The 21,984-nt window shown below is 46.1% G+C and overlaps 1 protein-coding gene across 2 annotated transcripts in view; it reads left to right on the top strand.

Moving 5' to 3' along the window:
- Nucleotides 1-370: 370 nt before the first annotated feature.
- Tmem178a (transmembrane protein 178A) overlaps nt 371-21,984 on the top strand; it is a 79,635-nt gene continuing 58,021 nt past the window's right edge. The window contains exon 1 of one of the 2 annotated variants that reach the window (XM_048416232.3): nt 371-470. Coding sequence is in view for 1 of the 2 variants with exons in the window: in XM_085690983.2 (XP_085547109.1) it covers nt 20,623-21,022 (400 nt within the window). In the remaining variant the exon portion in view is untranslated. Of the gene's footprint in view, nt 471-20,570; nt 21,023-21,984 lie in introns of those variants that run through there. The other variant, XM_085690983.2, reaches the window with a different exon arrangement.

Raw genomic sequence — 21,984 nt, 5'->3', positions numbered from 1 at the left:
TACTGTGCATGTAGACAGGCCCTCTACCAATGAACTATAACCCTATCTCTAGGATGCATTTTTAAAACAATCTACCTTTAAGTTGGACACAGCAGTACACATCTGTAATGTGAGCATTCAGAAGGCTGCAAAGGAGTTCAAGGTCAGCCTGGGCTGTGTGGTGAGACTCGTCTCAAGAAAACAAAAGCAAAGAGTTCTGTGGTAGCTTGGCCCCCAGAATCTCATAGGGAGGGGCACTATTAGGAAGTGTGGTTTTGTTGGAGTGGGTGTGACCTTGTTGGAGGAAGTGTGTCACTGTGGGGGTGGGCTGTGAGGTTTCCTGTGTTCACCATACCACCCTGTGTCTCAGTTGACTTCGAACGTTGTCTTTGCGATGTAGGACTCTGAGCTACTCCTCCAGCATCACAGCTGCCTGCCTGCCGCCATGCTCCCTGCCATGATGATAATGGTCTGAACCTCTGAAACTGTAGGTGAGCCACCCCAATTAAATGTTTTTCATATAAGAGTTGCCGTGTTTGCTGGGCAGTGGTGGCACATGCCTTTAATCCCAGCACTCATCAGGTAGAGGCAAGCAGATCTCTGTGAGTTTGAAGTCAGCTTGGTCTACAAAGAGTTCCAGGACAGCCAGGGCTACATGGAGAAACTCTGTCTCGAAATACCCGACCCCCTAAAAAAAATTGCTGTGGTAAAGGTGTCTCTTCAGGGCAATGGAAACCTTAACTAAGGCAAGTTCTAACTTTAACTTTCCGTGAATCCTTGAAATTCTGACTAGTAATAAAATCTCCCTCTCGCTCCCTCTCTCTCTTACACACACACACACACAGACACACAGACACAAATACACACACACACACACACACACACACACACACACACACACACTTCTGCTCCACCAAATCAGATTAAACATATACAGTTAGCAAATAAATAGCTAGCGACTGGCTGGCTGATTAACCCACATATTGTTGGGATTGTTGACTCAAAACATAGAAAAATGACCTCAGACGAGGTGAAAGATTTAACATCATTTATTCTCTCCTACCAAGAGTCTCTATTTAATTTTCACATCCCCATGTCTGGTGTTCTTTGATGAAGTGTATAGTCTGCTCTTTAAAACTTCCCTGCTGGTAAAAGACATGCATTTATTTTTAAATACATTCATAATTTCTGGTCTATAGGAATAAGCTCTGCCGCTGGGAAAGATGTGTAGTGCATGGGCACTCTTCGCGAAGGTAAACACACAGAGGCATTCTGCTCTCTGTTAATTAATGATAGTGGTGCCAAGCTTTTATAGGAAACCAATTTTGCTTCTGAACACCAGGGAGATCTTTGAGCCTAAGAAATGTTTCAATTTAGGAAAACCATAGCTCAGCCAAAAGTGCAAATGTGGCAGGTGACTTATGGTTGGTCCAGAAATTCGGAGGCATTAAATGTCGGCCCATGAATGGTCAGTAAGTACAAATGGGCCCTCGAAAGTATGTTCTTGAAACTACAGACAATTCTGAAAGTTGGAATTTGTTCCAGCATTTTCCCAGGAGTTGGAGTTGAGATGCATGGGCTGGGACTGTGAAAACAGAGAGAGACTGAAGCTGTGAACTGCACACCAGGGTAGAGCCTCGCCTTGGGCATGCAAGGGCCTCGCTTGGCTGGCGAGAGATCAATGCTCTCTGTCCCCAGTGGGGACTAGCCTGATGTTTCGGCAGAGTGGAAGTTTAGGTGACCTCTTGTTTTCATTCATTAGGGGGTTATTTATGAAACTCAGTCACTGTGGCATGACCTCTTTGGGATATTTAAAGCAACCCTAGGCTGATGTTCTTGGTAGTTATTTTTTTTTTGTACATGCAGATGTCACTCGTCAGCAAGAATGTGTGGTTTGATGAGGTGAGAGGGGAAAAGACATGAACGCTCACTAGAATAACACTCTCCAATAGCAGCCTATTCCAGCGCTCCTCTCAGCTCTACACCAGTTGTGGCCTAGGACTGCTCCACTGTGCAGAGACATGGCTGATGACCAAAGAATAGTAGAAGTCAACAAAGTTACTCAAAATGAAGACTATATCTACTGAGCGAATACTTGACACCAATTTTGCATAAATAAGCCCATGTCCATACACGTACATACGCAATGAGGTTAATTACAACATCACATATAAGAATTACAAATTGGAGGGCTGGAATGTAGTTCATTTGGTAGGGTGCTTGCCTGGCATGCAGAATACCCTCGATTCGATCCCTGGCACCACCCACATTCGTCTGAGGCTGTGGCACAAGCCTGTGATTCCAGCATTCAGAGGCGAAGGCAGGAGGGCCAGATGTTCAATGTCATCCTCAGCTGTATCCAGTTTGAAGCCAACCCTAGAGGCATGAGACTCTGCTTCAAAAATAATTACAAGTTGGAAATGGCCTAAGAGGGCAAGTACAAACAGGGCTGCATTTCTACAGTGGAGTATTATGTAACTGTGACAAAAGCCGGCAGCTTTATAAGCGTGAAGACGTGCACCACAAGTATATTCTAATATGTACACATACATACTGCTTATGTATTTTCAAGCTGTGGGGACAACACTGGGGAAGGGGAGAGGGCCTTCCCTTGATCTTGGGGTATTTCTGCATTAATGCCAAAGTTGCAATTAACATGGACTATTCCCGTAGCTACATATTTGAAAAAGTAGTTTAAATAACTTAAAAGTGTTTCCAACAAGTTTCTCAGAGTAAGCCTGGGACTGCACAGTAGCCGAAAAGAACAAATCTGTAATGCCAGGGTGGTTCTCTGGTGGCTTGAAGCTATCAGGGCAGTATTTTGTCGGAGTGTAATTCTAGTGTGTGCGCTAGTGTCTGAGATGGGGTGGGACTGTGAGTCTAAGTCAGTGGTTCTCAACTGTCCTGATACTGGTCTCTGACCACCAAAGGGGTCATAATCCACAGATTGAGAAGCGCTGGTCTAAGTGCCCACTGGCACCAGCCCTGGGTCTATCAGTTTAATGATATCAGTGCCAATATATTGTCTCTCCTTTTCAGAGTTTACAAAGAACTTTCCATGTTTTTAGCAAGACAAGAAACCTGTGAGGGGAATCCATTGTCCCCATTTTCAGGGAAGTAATTGAGGCTTAGGGGAGCTAGTTTATATGCTCCAGTGACACGCACAGTTAGGGTAGAACTGAGCAAGCGCTCAGACAGGGAATCAATTCCCTGTGATGCCATTAATCCCAGGTAAATCAGTGGTTTTATAGGTCTCAGGTTCTTCAGCTGTAAGACAGGCTAGCAGCAATTTCCTAAGCATGAGAGTTTAGCACCATTTTTTTAAAAAAGTACGCCCTCCTTACCCACCCCTTTCCCAACTTTAACCCCGCCCCCCTGCCCCAGCATGCATGTGTTCGTGGTCGCGTGGAAGGAAAAGGCTCTGTGTTGTGAAGCGACTTCAAGAACTGAGTCTATTCTTGCAGAACAGCTGGAAAGAGCCAGAGAGGACATGTCACCTCATCCCTGTCACCCTTGCCAGCCCTGTCACCCTGAAGTGGTTCTTCTCCCTGGGTGGTACAGGTGGGAAACTCTGGAGGTCCGAGACGGCGAGGGAGAGCCGCTTTCTCCTGACCACGATCATTTAGCCTCTTACGTAAGGGCTCTGTTTGACCGTAGAGTAGAAAGAAGGTTCTGTGCCCTTCTAGCTGGTAGATGGTGTCTCTAAGTAAACATGCTAAATGATCAGGCTTGCCGTGTCATCGGCAATGGGTCAGAGCAAAACAAGTCATCCTGCCTTATGACCCAACCGCCACCTTACTTTTTATTATTTTGCTTATCTTCATATGTGTAAATGATGCATTGTGCACACGTGTGTGGGTGGTGGTATGCGCCAGATAACATTGGTGGTCAGAGGACAACTTTGAGTATCAATCCTTGCTTCCACCTTCCACCTTTCTTGAGATGGGTCTGCTGTGTGAGCTAAGTCAGCTAGCCTGTGAGCTTCTGGCAGTTCTCCTGTCTGCTCGCCTCGCTGTAGGGGTGCTGTCTAGCTTTACCTGGGTTCTGGGGAATCCCGGGTCCTCACACTTGTGCGGCAAACACTTTATCTACTTAGTCATCTCCCCAGTCCCCACAATTGCCACTTTATTAATAACATCTTCTAAGCAACTAAATCTGAATCCCGGGCTCGTCAACAAGGCCTCACAAGCCTAGGGCCACAGTGCTTTAAGTAAGTAAGTAAAGTTTTTATTAGCATCCTGATAAACTGTGGAAAATAAACCAGAAGATGACTTCCACTGTAAAGGAGACTTGTACCTCATGGATCCTGAAAGGAGGAGGCGGGAACAGTCCAGGGGGGTCCCATGGAGACATACACTCCAGTTGGAAAGCTGAAGAAGGAAGCAAAGGAAATATGGGGCAGAGTCTTCCCTGTAGGTTCCCTTCAGAAGGAATGAACCTAAGTGGGGGACAGCCAATTTGAACCTTCTAGAAGGTTCTGCTTAGAGAATGTTACCAGTTCATAGGCATAGTACATCTCAGGGGCATATACTCTCTCTTTTAGAAGGGTCCAAGCCAATCCTCAAAAACTTAGTTAATTGACTAATTCATTTGGTTATTGCGTTCCTGTGTGTTTTGTGGTATGGCGGCATATGTGCATGGAGGTCAGAGAACAACTTTCAAGTGTCAGTCAACCCTTTCTTCAACCACGTGGGTCCTGGGGAGTGAACCTGGGCCATGCACTTGGCAGTACCTTCTCCGGCATCTGCTGAGCCCTCTCATTGTTTAGCTGGAACTAACTCCTTCTTCACGGCTCATTCACTACTACAGAGGCACTCTCTCACAGACTGTCCATCAGGCCTCGCCAGGTGGTGGGGTTTGGTCAGGAGCACAACTGCCCACACGTGATGCATGGACTTTTGTCTTGTCATAGCATCCTTAATGACAGAAGCCCCAGGTCTAGAGCCCAGAGACTGCTGTGCAGGCATAGTTCACAGGGAGCTTCTGCCTCCCACTATATTCTTAGCACCTTCCATTCATCCCTGTGATCAGAATACTGACATCTTTGATTTCCCCTCCCTCCCTCCCTCCTTCCCTCCCTCCCTCTCTCCTTCTCTCCCTCCCTTCCTCCCTCCCTCCCTCTCTCCTTCCCTCCCTCCTGTCTTCACCTTTCCCTTCCTTTCTTCTTTCCTTTTGTTGATGTTTGGAGTCTTTCTATCTAGTCTTCCACATTCCTTTGGATTTATTTACTCACTCCCTTTTATTTCTACCTGTTACCTCCATGTCCTTCCTTCCCCCTCTACAGTACAGTTGCTCACTCAGTGTTGATCTTCCTGCATATATATATATAACTCTCAAAAGACTTTGAGTCATTTCGTGGCGTCCATAAGCGAAAGCCAAAGGCAACGTCTGTGGTCTTGGCAACGTGGGTTCAGGTAACCAAGGCAATTGCTACACATGCTTTGTTCTGTAAATGTCAGGTAAAACTCTATTCTGATAGCATCCCATGAGTTGGAAGGGAAAGGCATCTTCATTGTTGTTTGATAGTATAAAGAACTCAGGGTTCTGGGCGACCCCTAAGAACTCCCTGCACAGGTCATGCCTATGACTGTTAGAGACATAACAATTTGTTCTGGAAAACCTGATGCAGTAATTCTCAAACCTTTCCCGTCTTGCACAGTAGACAGAGAAGTGCCTTGGGTGGCAGAGTGGGCGTCCTGTGCCTGAGGAAAGGAATTTCTGTCAGCTTAGGCAATCTCTCCCAGTCACGTTCCTGCTGTGAAACAGAGTGCATGTCCTTTCTGCTCAGGATTTTAAGTTTTGTATCTCTTGGGAGTCAATACACAGAGGGGTCATGGAGGAAGGGAGGCCATAGTGAGTTGGGGTCCTGTCTGAAAAAGGACGCAACTTAGCAACCAGGTCTGTTTCTAAAGCTGCTATGGCAAAATACTAGTACCTTAAGCATTTAACACAAGTTCTTGTATTATAGCTCTGTAGACAGAGAGTCTACACTTAGTCCCCTTGGGGTGAAGGCAAGGGGGATCAGGTGTGTTTCTTCTGGAGACCTGGGGAAAATGGTGTCCATGTTTCTTCTGCCTTTGGAGGTTAGCCTGTGTTCTGTAGCTCATGGCAGCTTCTTCCTTCAAAGTCAGTGTCACTGTGCCTCTCTGTCCCCTGCTCCATCATCACCCTTCTGCCTTTCCAGACTACGGCAGGGAAAAATTCTGTGGCTATGAGACTGCATAGGATTAGATCAAATATAATTCAGGATAACCTCTCATTTCAACAAAATGGTCAACTTTTAATTTTATCATTTAGATTGTATGCATGGGTGTATATGCGTTCACATATGTGTGAGCACATTTATGTCTTACATGGCGGGGTGGGGGTTGGGGTACACCCAGAGGTCATCCTTAGCTGTTTCTCAGTCACACTCATCTTGTGTTCTGAGATGGGATCTCTCCTAGTCTAGGCCTCACTGATGCAACTAGACTGGCTGGCTGGCCAGCCCTGGGGCTCCTTCTGTCCCTACTGTCCCAAAGCTAGGACTACAAACGTGTGCCACCATAGTAAGAATTGTCATGTGGTTCTGGGATTGAACTCCGACCCTCATTCTTGTGCAGGAAGCATTTTACTGACCAAACTATCACCCCTTTGAGAATCCCTTCTGCCATGTAAGGGACCATGTTCTTGGGTTGTGGAGAAGGCTGACGATTGCTGGATCCCACCACAGCCACAGAGCTGATATCTTCACTGAGACTCCAGGGTTAGGCCTAACCCTTATCTCCTTAGGAGCTAATAATGGCTCTCCATAGATAGTTTTTAAACTGTGTGATTGGATAGCAAGTTTGTTTGTAACCGTTTTATAAGCAAGCAATACTTATAATGTATAGTATGATATATAGTATTATAATACTAGGAATGACCTAATTTTTATTTTTTCAAATTATAAACTTAATTTGTCATTCTGTAAGTTTGGTGTCATTTTCTTAGGCCTCTCCTTCAAATGATCGTGAGTTTCTCCTACCTTGAGAGAACTTTAGGAGCTTGGGACTTTGCTCAGTGGTCAAATGCTTGTGTACACAGCATGAGAACCTGGGTTTAGTCCCAAACATGGAAGAAAAGGTAAACAAAACAAAGAAACAAGCAAACAAAGTCACAACGACAGAAACATTTACAAAATAGCTTTTACTCTTCTTATCCTTTGTAGCTATAAAATGATTCATCTCCGTTCATTGCTGGAGTTCTCAATAAAGAAAAAAATATATCAACATGTGCTACCTGTAGTTTTTCTTCACGTTTTCTTTTCCCCTCAGTAGCCGAAAATTTAATTTCTGTTTTTAGTTTCTTTTCTATTGGTTACTGGACACTCCTGTAACTCTTTCCATTCACCTTGAAATTCCACACGCTTGGCTCCCACGGCCCTCCTGATTCTTCACATCAAACTGCCAGCCCTGGCTCTTCACCACTTCTGCCTCTAGAAGTCACTACCCAGTGGACATTTCTGCATAGACATCCTCTGCCTTCCAAAACTCAATGATCAGAACCTTCTCTAAACTGTTCCCCCACCTGGTTTGTTTGCCTATCCATTATTTGCATTTATCTTTTAGCGAAGAGAGATCTATCATTGCTTTAGTTGTCTTAGCCTAAGCATTAGACTCCCAACATCCATTTGACCCTTTCCCCCTTTGATTGACTTTCCCAAAGTTGTTCTCTTATTCACAATGCCTGCAACATCTTTCCGTTTGCTTCTGTGTTGTTACGCTTAACGCTCTTGCCTGGATGCTTCTGGGGGTACTCTGTTACTATTTTGTTCATCACCATGGCTATATTAATTGCCATCTTTCTTCTGTGATGTTATGGCTCTTTTCTCCATTGATCAATATCTTGATGGTGTTTAAATCCCCTGCAGCCTGAATCAACACTTGCAATTTCATCCAAGATTCTTCATCAGATGTCTGTCCTCCATCCTGTCTGGACCAGGTGCTCACTGACCCGGAAGAGTACCTGCTCATCACTGTCTCTGGATGTGTATGGTTTTCCCTCACTGAAACACCTCTTTCTCGCCACCCAAGTGCTCCCATGCATCTACAGCCCATCAACACTGCTATGGACATCTCTGTTTATGACTTACCCTTCCTCTTAACACATTACCATCCTCTGAGAAATAACGATAGGCAAAGAACTTATGCCATGCCAAATTATCACAATTACTCATCTCCCTGCCCCTTCTGCTGTGTCCTCAGCTCTTTCCAGGGTTCCTGTAGGTGACAGTGGTATACACACCGACGACAACCTCTCCACTTATCAGCAGATCCTTTCCCTTCTGTCTCCACATATGAGGTAAGAGTATAGGGAACAGTTTAGCAACCTGGGATCCATTTGGTTTGTTCTATGCACACACCCACATTCTAATAATGCATTAGGTACCACTACTTGCATGTACTATGCATATATACTCCTGAATATGGATGCCATTGGGGCAGATCTGGCATGAACTGGTTTGGGGTACAAGGGAAACTCATCTTTAAGTAAACTCTCATGAAAAGTCCTCTGTTAGCATTTTTATGAGTATGAGTAATGAGGGTGTACATGTTAAAATTAGATTTTTTTTCTAGACAGGGTTTCTCTGTAGCTTTGGAGCCTGTCCTGGAACTCACTCTGTAGACCAGGCTGGCCTTGAACTCACAGAGATCCTCCTGCCTCTGACTCCCGAGTGCTGGGATTAAATTTGTGTGCCACCACCGCTCAGCCTCAAAAAGAGACATTGACAGTGGACAAATGTTTATGTAATATAAGTTGACAGTCAAAATAGAGAGCCACTTTATTACACCCCTAGTACCCAAACTCCTCCTTTCTTATGTACCCCATAAAACAAAGCCCACAACAGTCCTTGGATCCTTAAGTAAATTCGTTCCTTATGCTTTGTTATCTCTGTGGAAATCTTTTTTCAGGTCAAATACCTGAAAACACCTGGCTCAGACCCTGACCCATACCAACATACCTACTTTGCCCAGAAACAAACAAACAAACAAACAAACAAACAAACAAACCTCCCTTTCTTTTCTATATTGTTTTTCTAATTAATCATTTCCATTAGTGCACACATACATGCCAAGTTTCAACAGAATACCTTATTCCCACTTCACCCCGCCCCTTATTCCTCCTATGGATAAGAATACCCTTTGAAAGAGCGATCTAGACACACTGTTCTTTCTTGTCCTGTTCTTTCTTGGATCTACTCCAGCCAAGCTCACACCTCCAGCGTGGTTGAAACTTGCAGTTAAAGCCACCAGTGACTTCTGCATTGCAAAGCCCCACTCTGAAATCCCAGGTCCAGCCTAGTTGGGCTAGTCACTGACGATTCCATCCTGTCTGAAACTCTTTCTTCTCTTGGTTCTCAGGACTCTGCACTCTCCTGTCTCTTTGGCTCCTACTGCTCTCCTAGACTCCAATAGATAGTGCTTTTCCATGTCACAGTCCTTGACCTTCTCTGTCAAGGCTTGCTTCCTGGCTGATGTCATCCAGTCTCATGGCTGAAGCCTCATCTATATTTGGATTCTCTTGCTTCCAAGTTTCTATATTTAGCCTGAACTACTTCCTTTAACTCTGTACTTACATAGCTCATGGCTTGCTTAACTTCATAGCTAACAGAAATCTTGGTGTGCCCCATCTGAGCTCCTAATGTCCACACTTCAACTTCCATCAGCCTTCCCTTTATCCCTTGATGAGATTGTTACCAATTCCCTGTCTCTTTTGCTATTACACTGCAAATCCTTTATGGTTTTACCTTCAATACCTGCTCAGAAACCTCACGCTTCTCATCATGGTTTCTTCATCATGGGCTAAAAGCTGTCAGCTGCCTATGAGGTAGACAAACGACAGGAACAAATGCAGGCCCTGAAGTCACACCATGCACACTGGAATCGTGGCTCTGTCAGTAAAGAAGGACTTGAGCAAGTTGCTCACCTCTGTGCTTCTCAGTTTCCTTACTGGGAAGACCCGGATAATAACAACATTGCTGCTGCTGCTGCTGCTGCTGCTGCTAGTAGTTATGAAAAGGTAAAGAAAGAAAACACATATAAAATATATTAGCTCCTACCAAATAGCATATGACCAATACATGCTAAGTATTACCTACAAACCTATGAATACTGCACTGCAATGGTGAAAGGTGGTTGGCAAGATCAGAGAAGCTATGGAAATAGCTATTCTCTTAAGTAGAAGGCAAGCAGATCTTTAAATACCCAGACCTAAGCCTGGTATGGTGGGGCGTGTCAGTAATCTTGGCAATTTGGAGGCTGAGGCAAGAGGATCAAAATTTCAAGGCTACCCTCAGACAGACAGTGAGCTCAAGGCCAGTCTGGGCAACAGGAGAGGCTGTCTCAGAAATGTAAAAGAGATAAATAGATACATACCCAATTCCACAGTGAATCAGGCTGGAGAATGGCTGCATCAACTGCTCTGTCTTGGGCCTATTACTTGGTCCTTTGAGTCTTGGTGCAGCTTTTGTCTGTCTTACAGGTTAACAGACAGGAAGTCCATTGCTACCATGTCTTGATCGTGTACAACTTGTTATTAGCATGCTGTTTTCCTCTGCCTTGGGAACAATTTCTTCTCCAAATCGCCTTCCAGATCCCAGGATCCTCAGAGGGCTGTGATCCCAATCCTGGTTCTATTCTAGGTTGACTCCCCCTTAAATACCATTTTATGGACTCCATATCTGGTTTGCTGTCAGTGCTATCAATTACAACATTTAAAAGTGAGTGCTCTAAGTTCAGCCTGTGTGGTTCTGCACCAGGTCCTCTGCCTGCATGCTATGGCCTCCAGTTCAGTGTTTGCATGGGGTTCCTGAGTGTGCAAATGAGCGGGTCTCTGACTCTTGGGCCTTCTCTTGGGCTCTGTTGATCTGTTTTGTCCAACTTCTATGTGATAGCTTTTGTTTTTATCTTATTATATTTTTTATGTTAAAAATAATTGAATGAGTCCCCCAATGTCCAAATGAGGAGCAGAAGGAGGAAGAACATGAAAAAGGAAATCAGGACCGCGAGGGGTGCGATCACCCACTGATACAAGGGGACTGATCTAATGAGAGTTCACCAAGGCCAGTTGACTGGGACTGAGCGAGCACGTGATCCAGCCAGATTCTCTGAATGAGGCCGGATTCTCTGAATGTGGCTGGCCCGGAGTCTTTCTGAAAAGCCATTGACAATGACACTGGGAATTGTTTCCTCTGCATATACTGGATTTCTGGGATCCAGTCTGTTTGGATGCTCACCTTCCTGGACCTGGAGGGAGGGAGGAGGAGCTTGAACTACCTACAGGGCGGGAGACCCTGACTGCTCTTGGGGATGGAGAGGGAGGAGGGGAGGGAGTGGGGAGAGTGGGAGGGAGTTGGGAGGAGGGGCGGAAATGGAAACTTTTGTATTTTAATAAACTTTGAGAAAAAAAAACAAAGAGAAAAAAAATAATTGAATGAGTGAATGAATGAATGAAAATCTAGCCAGTAGGGTAAAAGTTAACAACTGAACTATCACTTCTACCTGCTGGTAGAAGGAAAATAAGTTTTCTCCAATAGAGTGACATTGGTTATATCAGCAGCTCCAGGACAGGCCTCATGCTCAGGAGTAGCTTGCCAGCACATAATTGGACTCCACTTATTTCATGTGTGTATGTGTGTTTGTGTGTGCTTTTATTTGCAGTTTTTTGTTTGTTTGTTTGTTTTTTGCTTTCTTTTGGGTGTGGTTTTACTTTGTTTTCATGGTTTGGGGTATTTATTATTGTATTGGGTTTTTGTTTGTTTATTTTTTTTGAGAAAAACTTAAAGTTGGATGGGTATGGAGAGGGATAGGATCTAGGAGGCTTGGTGAGGAGAAAATATGATCAAAATATATTTAAACTTTAAAATTGTTTTAAATAATATAAGTATAATTAAAAGTACAGTAAAAATGATCCCTATAAATCCACTTAATATTTCCATGAAGACCATTTTAAATTCTCTTTTTATTGATGGAAGAAAATAAAAGGCCTCGGCTTCTTAGGAAAAGTGGCTGATACAGAAAATTGTAACCCACCAAATGAGACTAAAAGAACTAATAATTACCCACAAATTTTAGGATGAGGCTAGCAGGCATCTTTGGGGGGAAAAATGAAATTGAGTAATTAAATAATTTCCCTGAACACTTGAAAGTAACCTTTTCTATTTGTGACTAACCCCAGTCATGGAAGCTTTGGGGACTTCTCCTGGCTAAACGTGAGAATTTCTCGAGGGACGACTTTTTGTCATGTTGGGATTTCCACAGGATTCCTCAGGCACATGGCAACTTGGCTGGAGAACACTAAGAGACATCTCCCCCGCTGCCAGCCCTCTCTCTGACTTGCCACTCACATAATCTAAGGCTCTCTATCACACGCAGGTTGCCGACACCAAATAAATTAGGCAGATGGAGCTCATACATCAACGCCACCTACTTGGATTCCTTTCTGGCCACCGATGCATTCCCTCTCTCCCTTTTAATCAGCCTCATAAATCTGACCCTGACAAGGTCCTGCCCATCTCCATTCCATAGGAGGAGGTGAGATGGTAATTTGTCCCCAAGCTTTCATTGGTGTCTCTCCTTGAGTGACCATCAGTGCCATGTGGAGCCCATTCATTACAGGGGCGCAGGTGTGACCATGAGGACCATGTGCCAAGGGCTGCCCAACTGGTGACTCCTTCCAGAAGGACAACATGGTTCTCCAAGCACAGTGCACATCAGATCCTCATGCTCCGCGGTGCTTGAGGAAATCCTGGCACACTAAGAGCTGTAAAGAACAGAGCGCGTCTTGAGCTATTCTTCCAAGGATCCAGCTGCTGATGGGAATTCACAGCTAAGGTAATGATTAGCTGGACAGCTTTTCAAGGGATTTATCCAAATCAAGAATTGAAGACCAAAAAAAAAAAAAAAAAAAAAAAAAAAAAAGACCAATCCAAACAAAAATGCTATCCAGGGAGCAACCCCTTGCTCTCAAGGGTGAGGCTGGATGCCTGTGCCTTCATATTAAATTGAATTTGATTCAGTCTCCAGATCTTGGGCAGGAGAGTCAGGAATCATGACCCAGTTCCCACAGGTGGAGCTCACCTGTGTGCACAGCGGTGTTTTCTGCCTTATAGGAGTTGCTGCTTTGGGTCTGGATGGTGCCTGGATCCTTGCCCTTCTCTCACTCTCCTTCCTAAAAGGGAAGGTGTTTCTTTTTGTATTGGTGCTGTTAAAGGCTGACTTAATGTCCCCTCTCCTCTGAGAGCTTCTCTATTCCTTAGGTAAGAAAGGAAAAGTCCAGCTACTGTAACTCACGTAATTTGATTGGTGCTTGTAAGACAAGGCAGTTGTGGGCAGTCATTCCACACAGGGGCCTTTCTAACTCACGCACGCTAAAGACCTTGGAAGATGGAGACACCGAATCATGCCCCGGCAGCTTATTTCTGCTGTTTGCGAAACAATGTTAAACCCCCTTTATGGGCCCATAACCAAACAGGCTATTGAAAGAGCATAATGGATCCTCACAGTTTGGAATGCGTATCATCTCATGGCTACCACAGACCACTTACATGTTTAGGGGTTTCATGCCAGACCTTCCTGCTTTTCTTTAGGGTCCAATCCTTGGCACAGTAATGGTCTGGTCACAGAATTATGGCCCGAGAAGTCTTCAGATATCATTGGTGAGATGAGAAATGATAACAGCGACAATTGCCGTCAATTATGTCAGGCGCTCGCTGTGCATCAGCCTTGACATTCATTGTGCCCATAAGTGCTTTGCATGAGTTGTTTTTAGATTCTTCCTGTATCCTTAAGAAGGATCCTATTCTCACCCACACTTCATGGAGCAGGAACCTGAGACTTGAACTCTTCTTTTCTAATGAAGCTCTGTTGTTATCATTTATAAAGACATGGGGGACCGAGGCTGGCCCCACGAGGGGCGGCAGTGGGTTACCCGAGGCCTCAGCGGGTCCCCTTGTCAGGTGGGGGACCATGGCAGGTGAGGGACAGACAGACACGCCATGCAGAAAGAGTTTGGGTATAGAGGTTATTTAGTGGGTTATGGAGAGGAAAGGGAAGGAGGAAGAGGAGAACTGGGGGGAGAAGAGAGAGAGAGATTGTGTGTGTGTGTGTGTGTGTGTGTGAGAGAGAGAGAGAGAGAGAGAGAGAGAGAGAGAGAGAGAGAGAGAATAAGAGAGAGACATGGGGGGACAGAGGCAGACTGGAGAGGAGGAGGGAAAGCCTCTTGCCTCTGCTGAAGGGGGGGATTGGAAGACAAGTGGGGTTTGTCTCTTAAAGGGACAGGGTACCCGGGTGACAGACCAGGCCAACAGATTATAACATCTGTATTTTTGAGGGTCTCAAAGCCTAGACCTCAACCTCTCCGCCTTTTAAAACCACCTCTCCTTTGAGTGATCCCATCTAGTCCCATGAATGTAAGTGTCAATACACGGTTAGTACCTGTATGTTGACATCACAATGTAAATCTTCAGTCTATACCCTCTCCACTCCCTCTGCTATGGAACAAACCTAGGGTCTTCCACACAGCAAGGAAACATTCTCCCATCAAGCAACATCCCCCAGCCAGGCTGCTTCTCTTCATCTCAAACTCACACATCCAACTCTTTTCCACTGGGCTCGCTAAGCCGTCTCAAAGTCAACATGTCCAGAGTGCTTCTCTGCTTCGTCCTCTGAGTGCTTTTCTCCCCCAGTCTTCCCCTCTGAGCTCATGGAAAACTGGGAACCCACACTGGAAAAGTTGTGTGGCCCTTAATTTCTGTCCTTCATCCCCTGCGCTCTCAGAGAGTCTGTGAGTTTGACCTCCATCCCTTCCTCTCTTTTAGCTGCTACTTCCTTGGCCCATGTGCTAATGGTACCTACCTTGACTAGACACTTGCTCCCTGACTGGTTTCTCTGCCTGATACTTGTCATCCCTAACCACCAACCAACTTCACACAGCAGTCTGAGTGACATTTAAAAACATGAATCAATTCATGCCCTTTCCCCGCTCAAAGCTTCTTAAAGGTTTTCTTTTGATCCAAGCCTCACGTCTGACTGAACTTGACTAATGCTGCGATGTCATCTCCTACGTTAGCCGTTCCTCATTCATCCATCCCTTGTTCACTATTCTCTAGCCACAGCTCTGTTTTCAGTTCCTTGGTGATACAAAGTTCTCTCCTGCCCCGGGGCCTTTGTGTTTTCCCTCTGTGGAGAAGACTTTCTCCCTGACCCGTAGGGACTCTGAAAATAGTATTGAGTAAATGAGAATAACAGGTGGCCTCTTTTATTTGAATAGAAATAAGAACAATGAAAATGTGTCACTAATAAGTTACCTAGCAATTTGTATCTATCACAACTACATTAGATATTCTTCCTGTAATAGACACAGGGGAGAGGAATCAGTGGGAAGGATGTGATGATCATGGGAGATAGACATTTATAGCCCAGTTGTCCAGAATTATAGATCTAGGAGGTTGGGTAACTGACTGCCTTGGGGTGCATAGGCAGAGAGTAGCGATTTTCTGTTGGGCAGGCTCTCTTATGTGCGTTCTCCAGGTCCTGGTGTCCTTGGATAGATACAATGCGGAGAGGAGGTTTGTATGTCCAAGAGAATGGGTAGGCATTTGGAAAGCCTGGCTCTTTTGTCCATCTGGGCAGCATCACAGATGGCTGTGAATTGGAGTCAGTGGACATCTTAGCTACATCAATTTTGCTTTGGTTGTCAAATATGGCCCGAGAGAACAGACTCGAACTCTGGTATCTGCACACACAGATGAGGTGGCGAATGTGCTTAGGTATGGCAGTTAATGAAGCACCATCTGCTAGCACATCACACTTTGAGTGGGACTTAACATGGGTATGGGTTTCTCTGAACAACCCCCCCCCACCATATGTGCTTAAAGGATCCAAAAAGGAAACAGCTTATCCAGGAATGTGAAAAAGAGTGGTGACATTCTGTGGTGTGTCAGTGCGATGCGAAACTTATCGGGCACCATCTATTTCAGGGGTTTTGTGGTATTTTGTGGTTTCGGGCATCTAGTCCGTGACAAAATGGCACTGTCAGGATGACGTACCACACGTGTGGGTACAGAAGAGCACCATGGTGTGGGTGCTGCTTCTAAAATAGACCTTTGGGTTTGCCCTGGACTTGGTTCACACGGAAGAAGATACTTCTCGTCTCCCAAGGGCCCGAGAAGGTGCTGGTGCCACCGGACTTATCCACTTTAGAGTGGGAACTTCTGCCTCAGGACTACATTTTCCTCTTATACTTTGTCCAAGCTTGTCCCTCATCATTGCTTCTTCCATTTCTGGTTCCCTCCTCTACCAACCTAAAGCTTCCTGAGGGCATGCATAGACTGTGTTTCTTTCATCCTGGAAGAATCCAGTAAGACCTAGCACCAAGACTTACATTGGAAGTGCTTAATATATCTTGAGTTAAAATAAAATTGCTTCCAGTGAAAAACTTAGAGAACATACCTCAAGTATTTTTAGAAATGACATATTGTAGATCAACAACATAATTGACTACATCCTTACATTAAGTACTGAAAAAAAATGTGTGACATTACCAGGAAAAAGAAAACCTTCTTTTTATGAGAGTTCGTGCCTAGTTTTGGTTACATGACATGGGCTTAATCCAAATGTGCAAAATAAGGAAGGATGGTACTTGGAATCTTGGCACTATTACAAAAAGGTGAAAGTCTCGGATTATTTATGGCCAGCAATGCTAGCTTTGCATTGATGTGTCAATAAAACATTGTCATAGCTCTGGAATATGTGGAGGCAGGGGTGTGTGTGTGTGTGTGTGTGTGTGTGTGTGTGTGTGTGTGTGTGTATGTGTGTGTGTTTAGACTCTTTTAAAAGGAAATGTCTATGAAAAGGACTTCTGACTCTACCGATAAATATGATCAGTGCCATATGGCACCCAGATATTATGGCAAATGTATTTGAGAAAGGCAAGTGTTTTGTTTTCTAAGTATTTAAACATGGCCAACATATCATCTGGGGCATTGAAATGCTATGGGAAATGCTATGCTTCACCATAGCAAAGAAGGACTTGATTCTTTTCTCCTCCCTAAAGAGTGGGAAATGCATGGGGAGAGAGATAGACGTTGATGAGAATGCATCTGGCAGTGGCATCTGTGGTAACTGCAGCAAGGGTTGATCCTGAAGCCTTGGGGACCAAGGAGAGGGTTATAATGCCATCCCAGAGGTGAGGTGCTAGAGGCATGACAGTCGCTAGTGGGACAGACACAGAAGGATATGTGAAGGAAATGACACTTCAAACGAAAATCTTCACAACTTGGAAAATTCTGAAATCCCGAATTTGAGTGGCTTATATAAATTGCCAGCAGGAGGGAAAGAGAGATTGAGAGGGGCAGTTACAATGTGGGGAAGTACAAGCTTGACCTTTGTACATGTTGCGTTCAATACAGTGAAATTCCCAGGAGGGACTTCTCTAGATTTCTCTCTGTCACTTCAAGACCTGGCTGTTTGGTGAGGGGTGCACTGGGGTATTTGATCTGGAGACAGCAAAGGGAAATCTGAGGCAAGTGAAGAAGGCAAAGTTTGAAAATGCTGAGCAGCACAGCGATGCTGAGGCATGCTTTTGCTGTCCCTGGATGCCACCCATACCTGAACTATATTCTGACCTGGGCTCCCATTTCCATCCCTCTCTAAGTAGCCAGAGTGTAAAAATCATCTGTGTAGTCTAACTAGATGACTTAAAGATGTGGAAAAATACTCGTTTTACAATGTCCATAAACACTGAAATTTCCAAACGTCCTAGACATAAAATCAAAGAGTTATAACCTGAATGCAATGCTAATATCGCTGATCCTATTTTCTTGGCAAAATTTAATTCGTCCTTGGAGAACTAACTCAAGTGTCTCTCTGCAGCCAGCCTGACTTCCCCTTCTCCAGGCAGTTAGTCTTTTTACCATCCACATTCCTGCAACACTTTGTCTATTTTTCTGCTACAGTATTTACCTCTAGTTCTGTGCATGGGCCGTTTTCTTGCCACCAGACTGGAAACAACATGAAGATAGGAACTGCTTTCTCTTCTCTGTATTCCTCACTCTCTAACAGCGGTGGTTGGTGGGTGATAATTCATCATTGGAAATATCCAGCAGAGGAATGTTGAAACCGTGGACGAAGCAGTGTGCAGTTGCTGTAGCAAAGCCAGGATACGCATCGCATGTCACTTTTCTCCAATGCTGTTAATGCAGAACCAGCAGAGGCAGCACTCTCATTACACACTGCTGGCCCATATTTGTAATGTGTGACATTTTTTATGAAATACTGTCAAAGGCAATCCATCATTGAGTAACCTTTAGATTATAGGCTGGGGTTGATCTTAAGCAGAGACGTAAGTGAACCCACGGATGACGCTAGGTTCTAAGAAGGGTGTGATCAAAGAGTTCCACCTAGAGAGACGGAGGCAGAATACTATGTTCCTTTAAGTCCCATAGCAGTGACTGGAAAGGGTTTCTGCTGTCTTTTGTCACTTGGGACAGAATTATTGTGATGACAATCATGTGACTATAAAATGTGGCTAAGTATTTGAGTCTTATAGTACCCCAGGTGAGGGCATGATGAAGGGATAAAGACACACTAAAGGGCTGGCAGCCTTTAAGACTCTCCAGATTTGTAACAACCATCTTGAGAGACTTCTTTTGAATATAAAAAGACACAGGGCACCCTAAGTTCATTTCAGATGCCACTTACACTCACAGTTAAACGGACTCTGTATGTCTGGAAAGATCTATGATCTTACACATATTATAGAACATAAACAAAAGAAAACCTTGGTGCCATCGTTTCTGTGTGAACCCTGATAAGATGCCTCTGCTGGGCTTCCTGTTTCCTGTTAAGGGGGAGCAGATTGTGAGAACACTAAAATTGTAATTCTCTGTCTCCCTTAATTAGACCCAGAGCTCACCACAGTTCTTGCTGAAGCTGTGAGAAAATCCAAGCAATAATTCACATTGGCAGGTCAGCAGAAACAGACACGGGGGTCTGATGTGGCCAAGATTTGCTTAAGGGATCTGTGAATTGAATGGCTCAGAAGAGGTCCATGCTCGTCCACAGAAAAATATCCCCTGAAGATGTTGAGCACAAGCAGCAATGAAAATGAATCTCAGTAGCTTCTCCTGCCACCTTTACAGATGCCATTCCAAAGGAGGCAGATAAATCACCTTACTATCAATTGATGTGGGGGGCATTAATTAATAAGTCCCATTAAATCATGGACTAATGACATTTAGCATCTAATGAATGCCTCATAATCTCTGGGATCATTAATATTTCATGACATCAGAATGAAAGGATAGCTGCCCTGGGTTGGTGCAGCACAGTTTTCTATCTCTGACATGGTCTCAAGGGCATAGGTGGGACACCTTGCCATGCAGATTTTATATATATGCATCATTCACCCTTAGGACCTAGGTCCTACGGATTCCTCTTTTAGAAAATAATACCCTGCCTGCCATTCTTGGGGTGAACATCTGTGACTCCGGAGAGCCTCGGAAAAACAGAAAGCCTCAGGTGTTGACTCATGTGGTGCACTGGTTTGTTGTTGACCCTCAATGGCCACCAGACAAACTTGCACAGGAGAAAATCATTACTTTGATTTATCACTGGGAGCTTGCTTTATTCAAAGGCAATAATCATTTGGCAGAGCAGGTGCCACTGCAAGGCCTTATTGATCAGGGAGGCCGTCAGTCACTCGGGTGTGGAGCTAGCCCACAAAAAACTCCATCTCAGAGCAGGCAGAAATGAAGCAGGTGGGTATTATCTCTGACTGTGGTGCTGTGGCTCCAGGGACACTGGGTGTCTTCTTGCAAAAGAAGGACTGGAGCAGAGAGAATGCTTCCAGGCTGCCATGAACTGTTGAGAGGGGACATCTACCGAGCTAGCTGCCAAGCTCTCTGAGGTTGGATCCTTCAGGGGTAAGGCTCTAAGATCAAGATGCTAAAGAGTCAAAAAAACGCCCACGCTCTCAGAATCAGATGGAATTTGCTCTTGGGGACAAAACGGAGACAGTGATCAAAATCAACTTGGACAAGAGGCAAGATCCAGCCTGATGTTGGTGGATGTCTTGTAAGGTCGTGGGAGGGATAGAGGAAGGGAGGCGGTCTGCGCAGGGGTAGGTGCAGGGAGGTTTGGAATTTAAGGCAGGTATATATAGAAAGGTGGAAGGAGCCAGGGAAGCAAAGGGCCAGCGGGAGTGAGGAAAGAGTCTGGAAGAGTTGAAGAAAAGTAAGGGGAAAGTAAGGACGGGGATAGGAGGAAAAAGAACGGGAGAGCTAAGCGAGAGGTGAAGGAAGGGAGAGGGGTCTGGAGAGGGGGGCGGACGCGGGAGCTAGAAGCAGGGAGGGGGACGAGGGGCGTTAGCGGCGGGGGGCGGTGGAGTGCGGGGAGCCGGTTAAGGGGGAGGGCGGCGGGAAAGTGTGAGCGGCGCGGGAGGGCGCGGGGCCGGACGGGAGGGAGGAGGCTCCCGCGGGGGAGTGAGGCGGGCAGGCGGCAGTGGGAGGGAGTGCGGGGCAGGTGGCTGGGAGGGAGGGCGCGCGGCGGAGCGCCGAGGCCAAGTGCATTGTGTCTGGCGGCGGCTGCGAGCCCACCGGCGGCTGCGGCGGGCCGGGAAGCCATGGAGCCGCGGGCGCTCGTCACGGCTCTCAGTCTCGGCCTCAGCCTTTGCTCCCTGGGGCTGCTCGTCACGGCCATCTTCACCGATCACTGGTACGAGACCGACCCCCGGCGCCACAAGGAGAGCTGCGAGCGCAGCCGCGCGGGCGCCGACCCCCCGGATCAGAAGAACCGCCTGATGCCGCTGTCGCACCTGCCGCTGCGGGACTCGCCTCCCCTGGGGCGCCGACTGCTCCCCGGTGGCCCCGGGCGCGCAGACCCAGAGTCCTGGCGCTCGCTGCTAGGGCTCGGAGGGCTGGACGCCGAGTGCGGCCGGCCGCTGTTCGCCACCTACTCGGGCCTCTGGAGGAAGTGCTACTTCCTGGGCATCGACCGGGACATCGACACCCTCATCCTGAAAGGTGAGCGGCGGGCGCGCCCTGCGTCCCGGCTCCGCGCGACGAGCGCAGCCTGGGCTTCCCAGGGGCGCGCGGGTCCGGGTGGCCGCCTCTCCAGTCGCCGCGCTCCGCTGCCCCGCGCATTTTTCACCCTCCGTGACTGGTTGCCTTGCCTTCCATCCCCATCCCCAGCTACTCTTTCTCTTCTCTCTCTCCGTCCTTTGCTCCTCCATACTGCCCTTCTTTTACCATTTTCTGGACTCCGCTTTACCCCCTATCGCTGTCCGTTTCTCTCCCCCTTTCCTCCCTTCGGTCCTTCTCCCCTGTGTAACTGCCTGACTTGGGATTTGTGTGTGTGTGTGTGTGTGTGTGTGTGTGTGTGTGTGTGTGTGTGTGTATTTTCTTGACGCTGTTTCCAGGGAGGGTGACAGCCACAAAGAATAATCTTTCTCAACTAGGTTCCTTCCCTCAAGTTGCATTTTCCTTTGAGAAATGCCCTCTATTACAGACGTGGTGCAAACCCAGAACGGCGCGGGGGGTTGGGGCAGTCTTACTCCTGGATTGTACTGGTGTTGGTTGGTATCGCTCTCCTGGAGGGTTCATGCAGAGCGAAGACGGTCTGCCCTCCGAACAGTCCAAGTTCAGGGTCTGTTTGAATTGGACTTTACACACAATAATTCACTGGTGAAGGCAGCTAAGATATCCGCTTTATTCATTATTCAACCTTCCCGATGACCCCACCCTCCTCCGGGTCTAGGTAGTAACTGAGGAGTGACAGGGGCCAAGTCCTTGAAAGTAGTCTTGAGCACAGAGATTCTGTATGCCACACTCTTACCGTTGTGACACTTTGCGGGGCTGTCTTTATTGTTTCGTTATTAGGCACTGGGTTGTATAGCATCACTTTGTCCCTCTGGAATCTGAAACACCTAGTTCGTGTGTGTAATCAGATAGTTTAAATCTTTTTTTTTAATAATCCCATGCATGTA

This window comes from Myodes glareolus, chromosome 6 (assembly GCF_982192425.1).
Source record: "Myodes glareolus chromosome 6, mMyoGla1.1, whole genome shotgun sequence".
NCBI classification, from domain to species: Eukaryota; Metazoa; Chordata; class Mammalia; order Rodentia; family Cricetidae; genus Myodes; species Myodes glareolus.
This window is presented reverse-complemented; position numbering and strand designations above follow the sequence as displayed.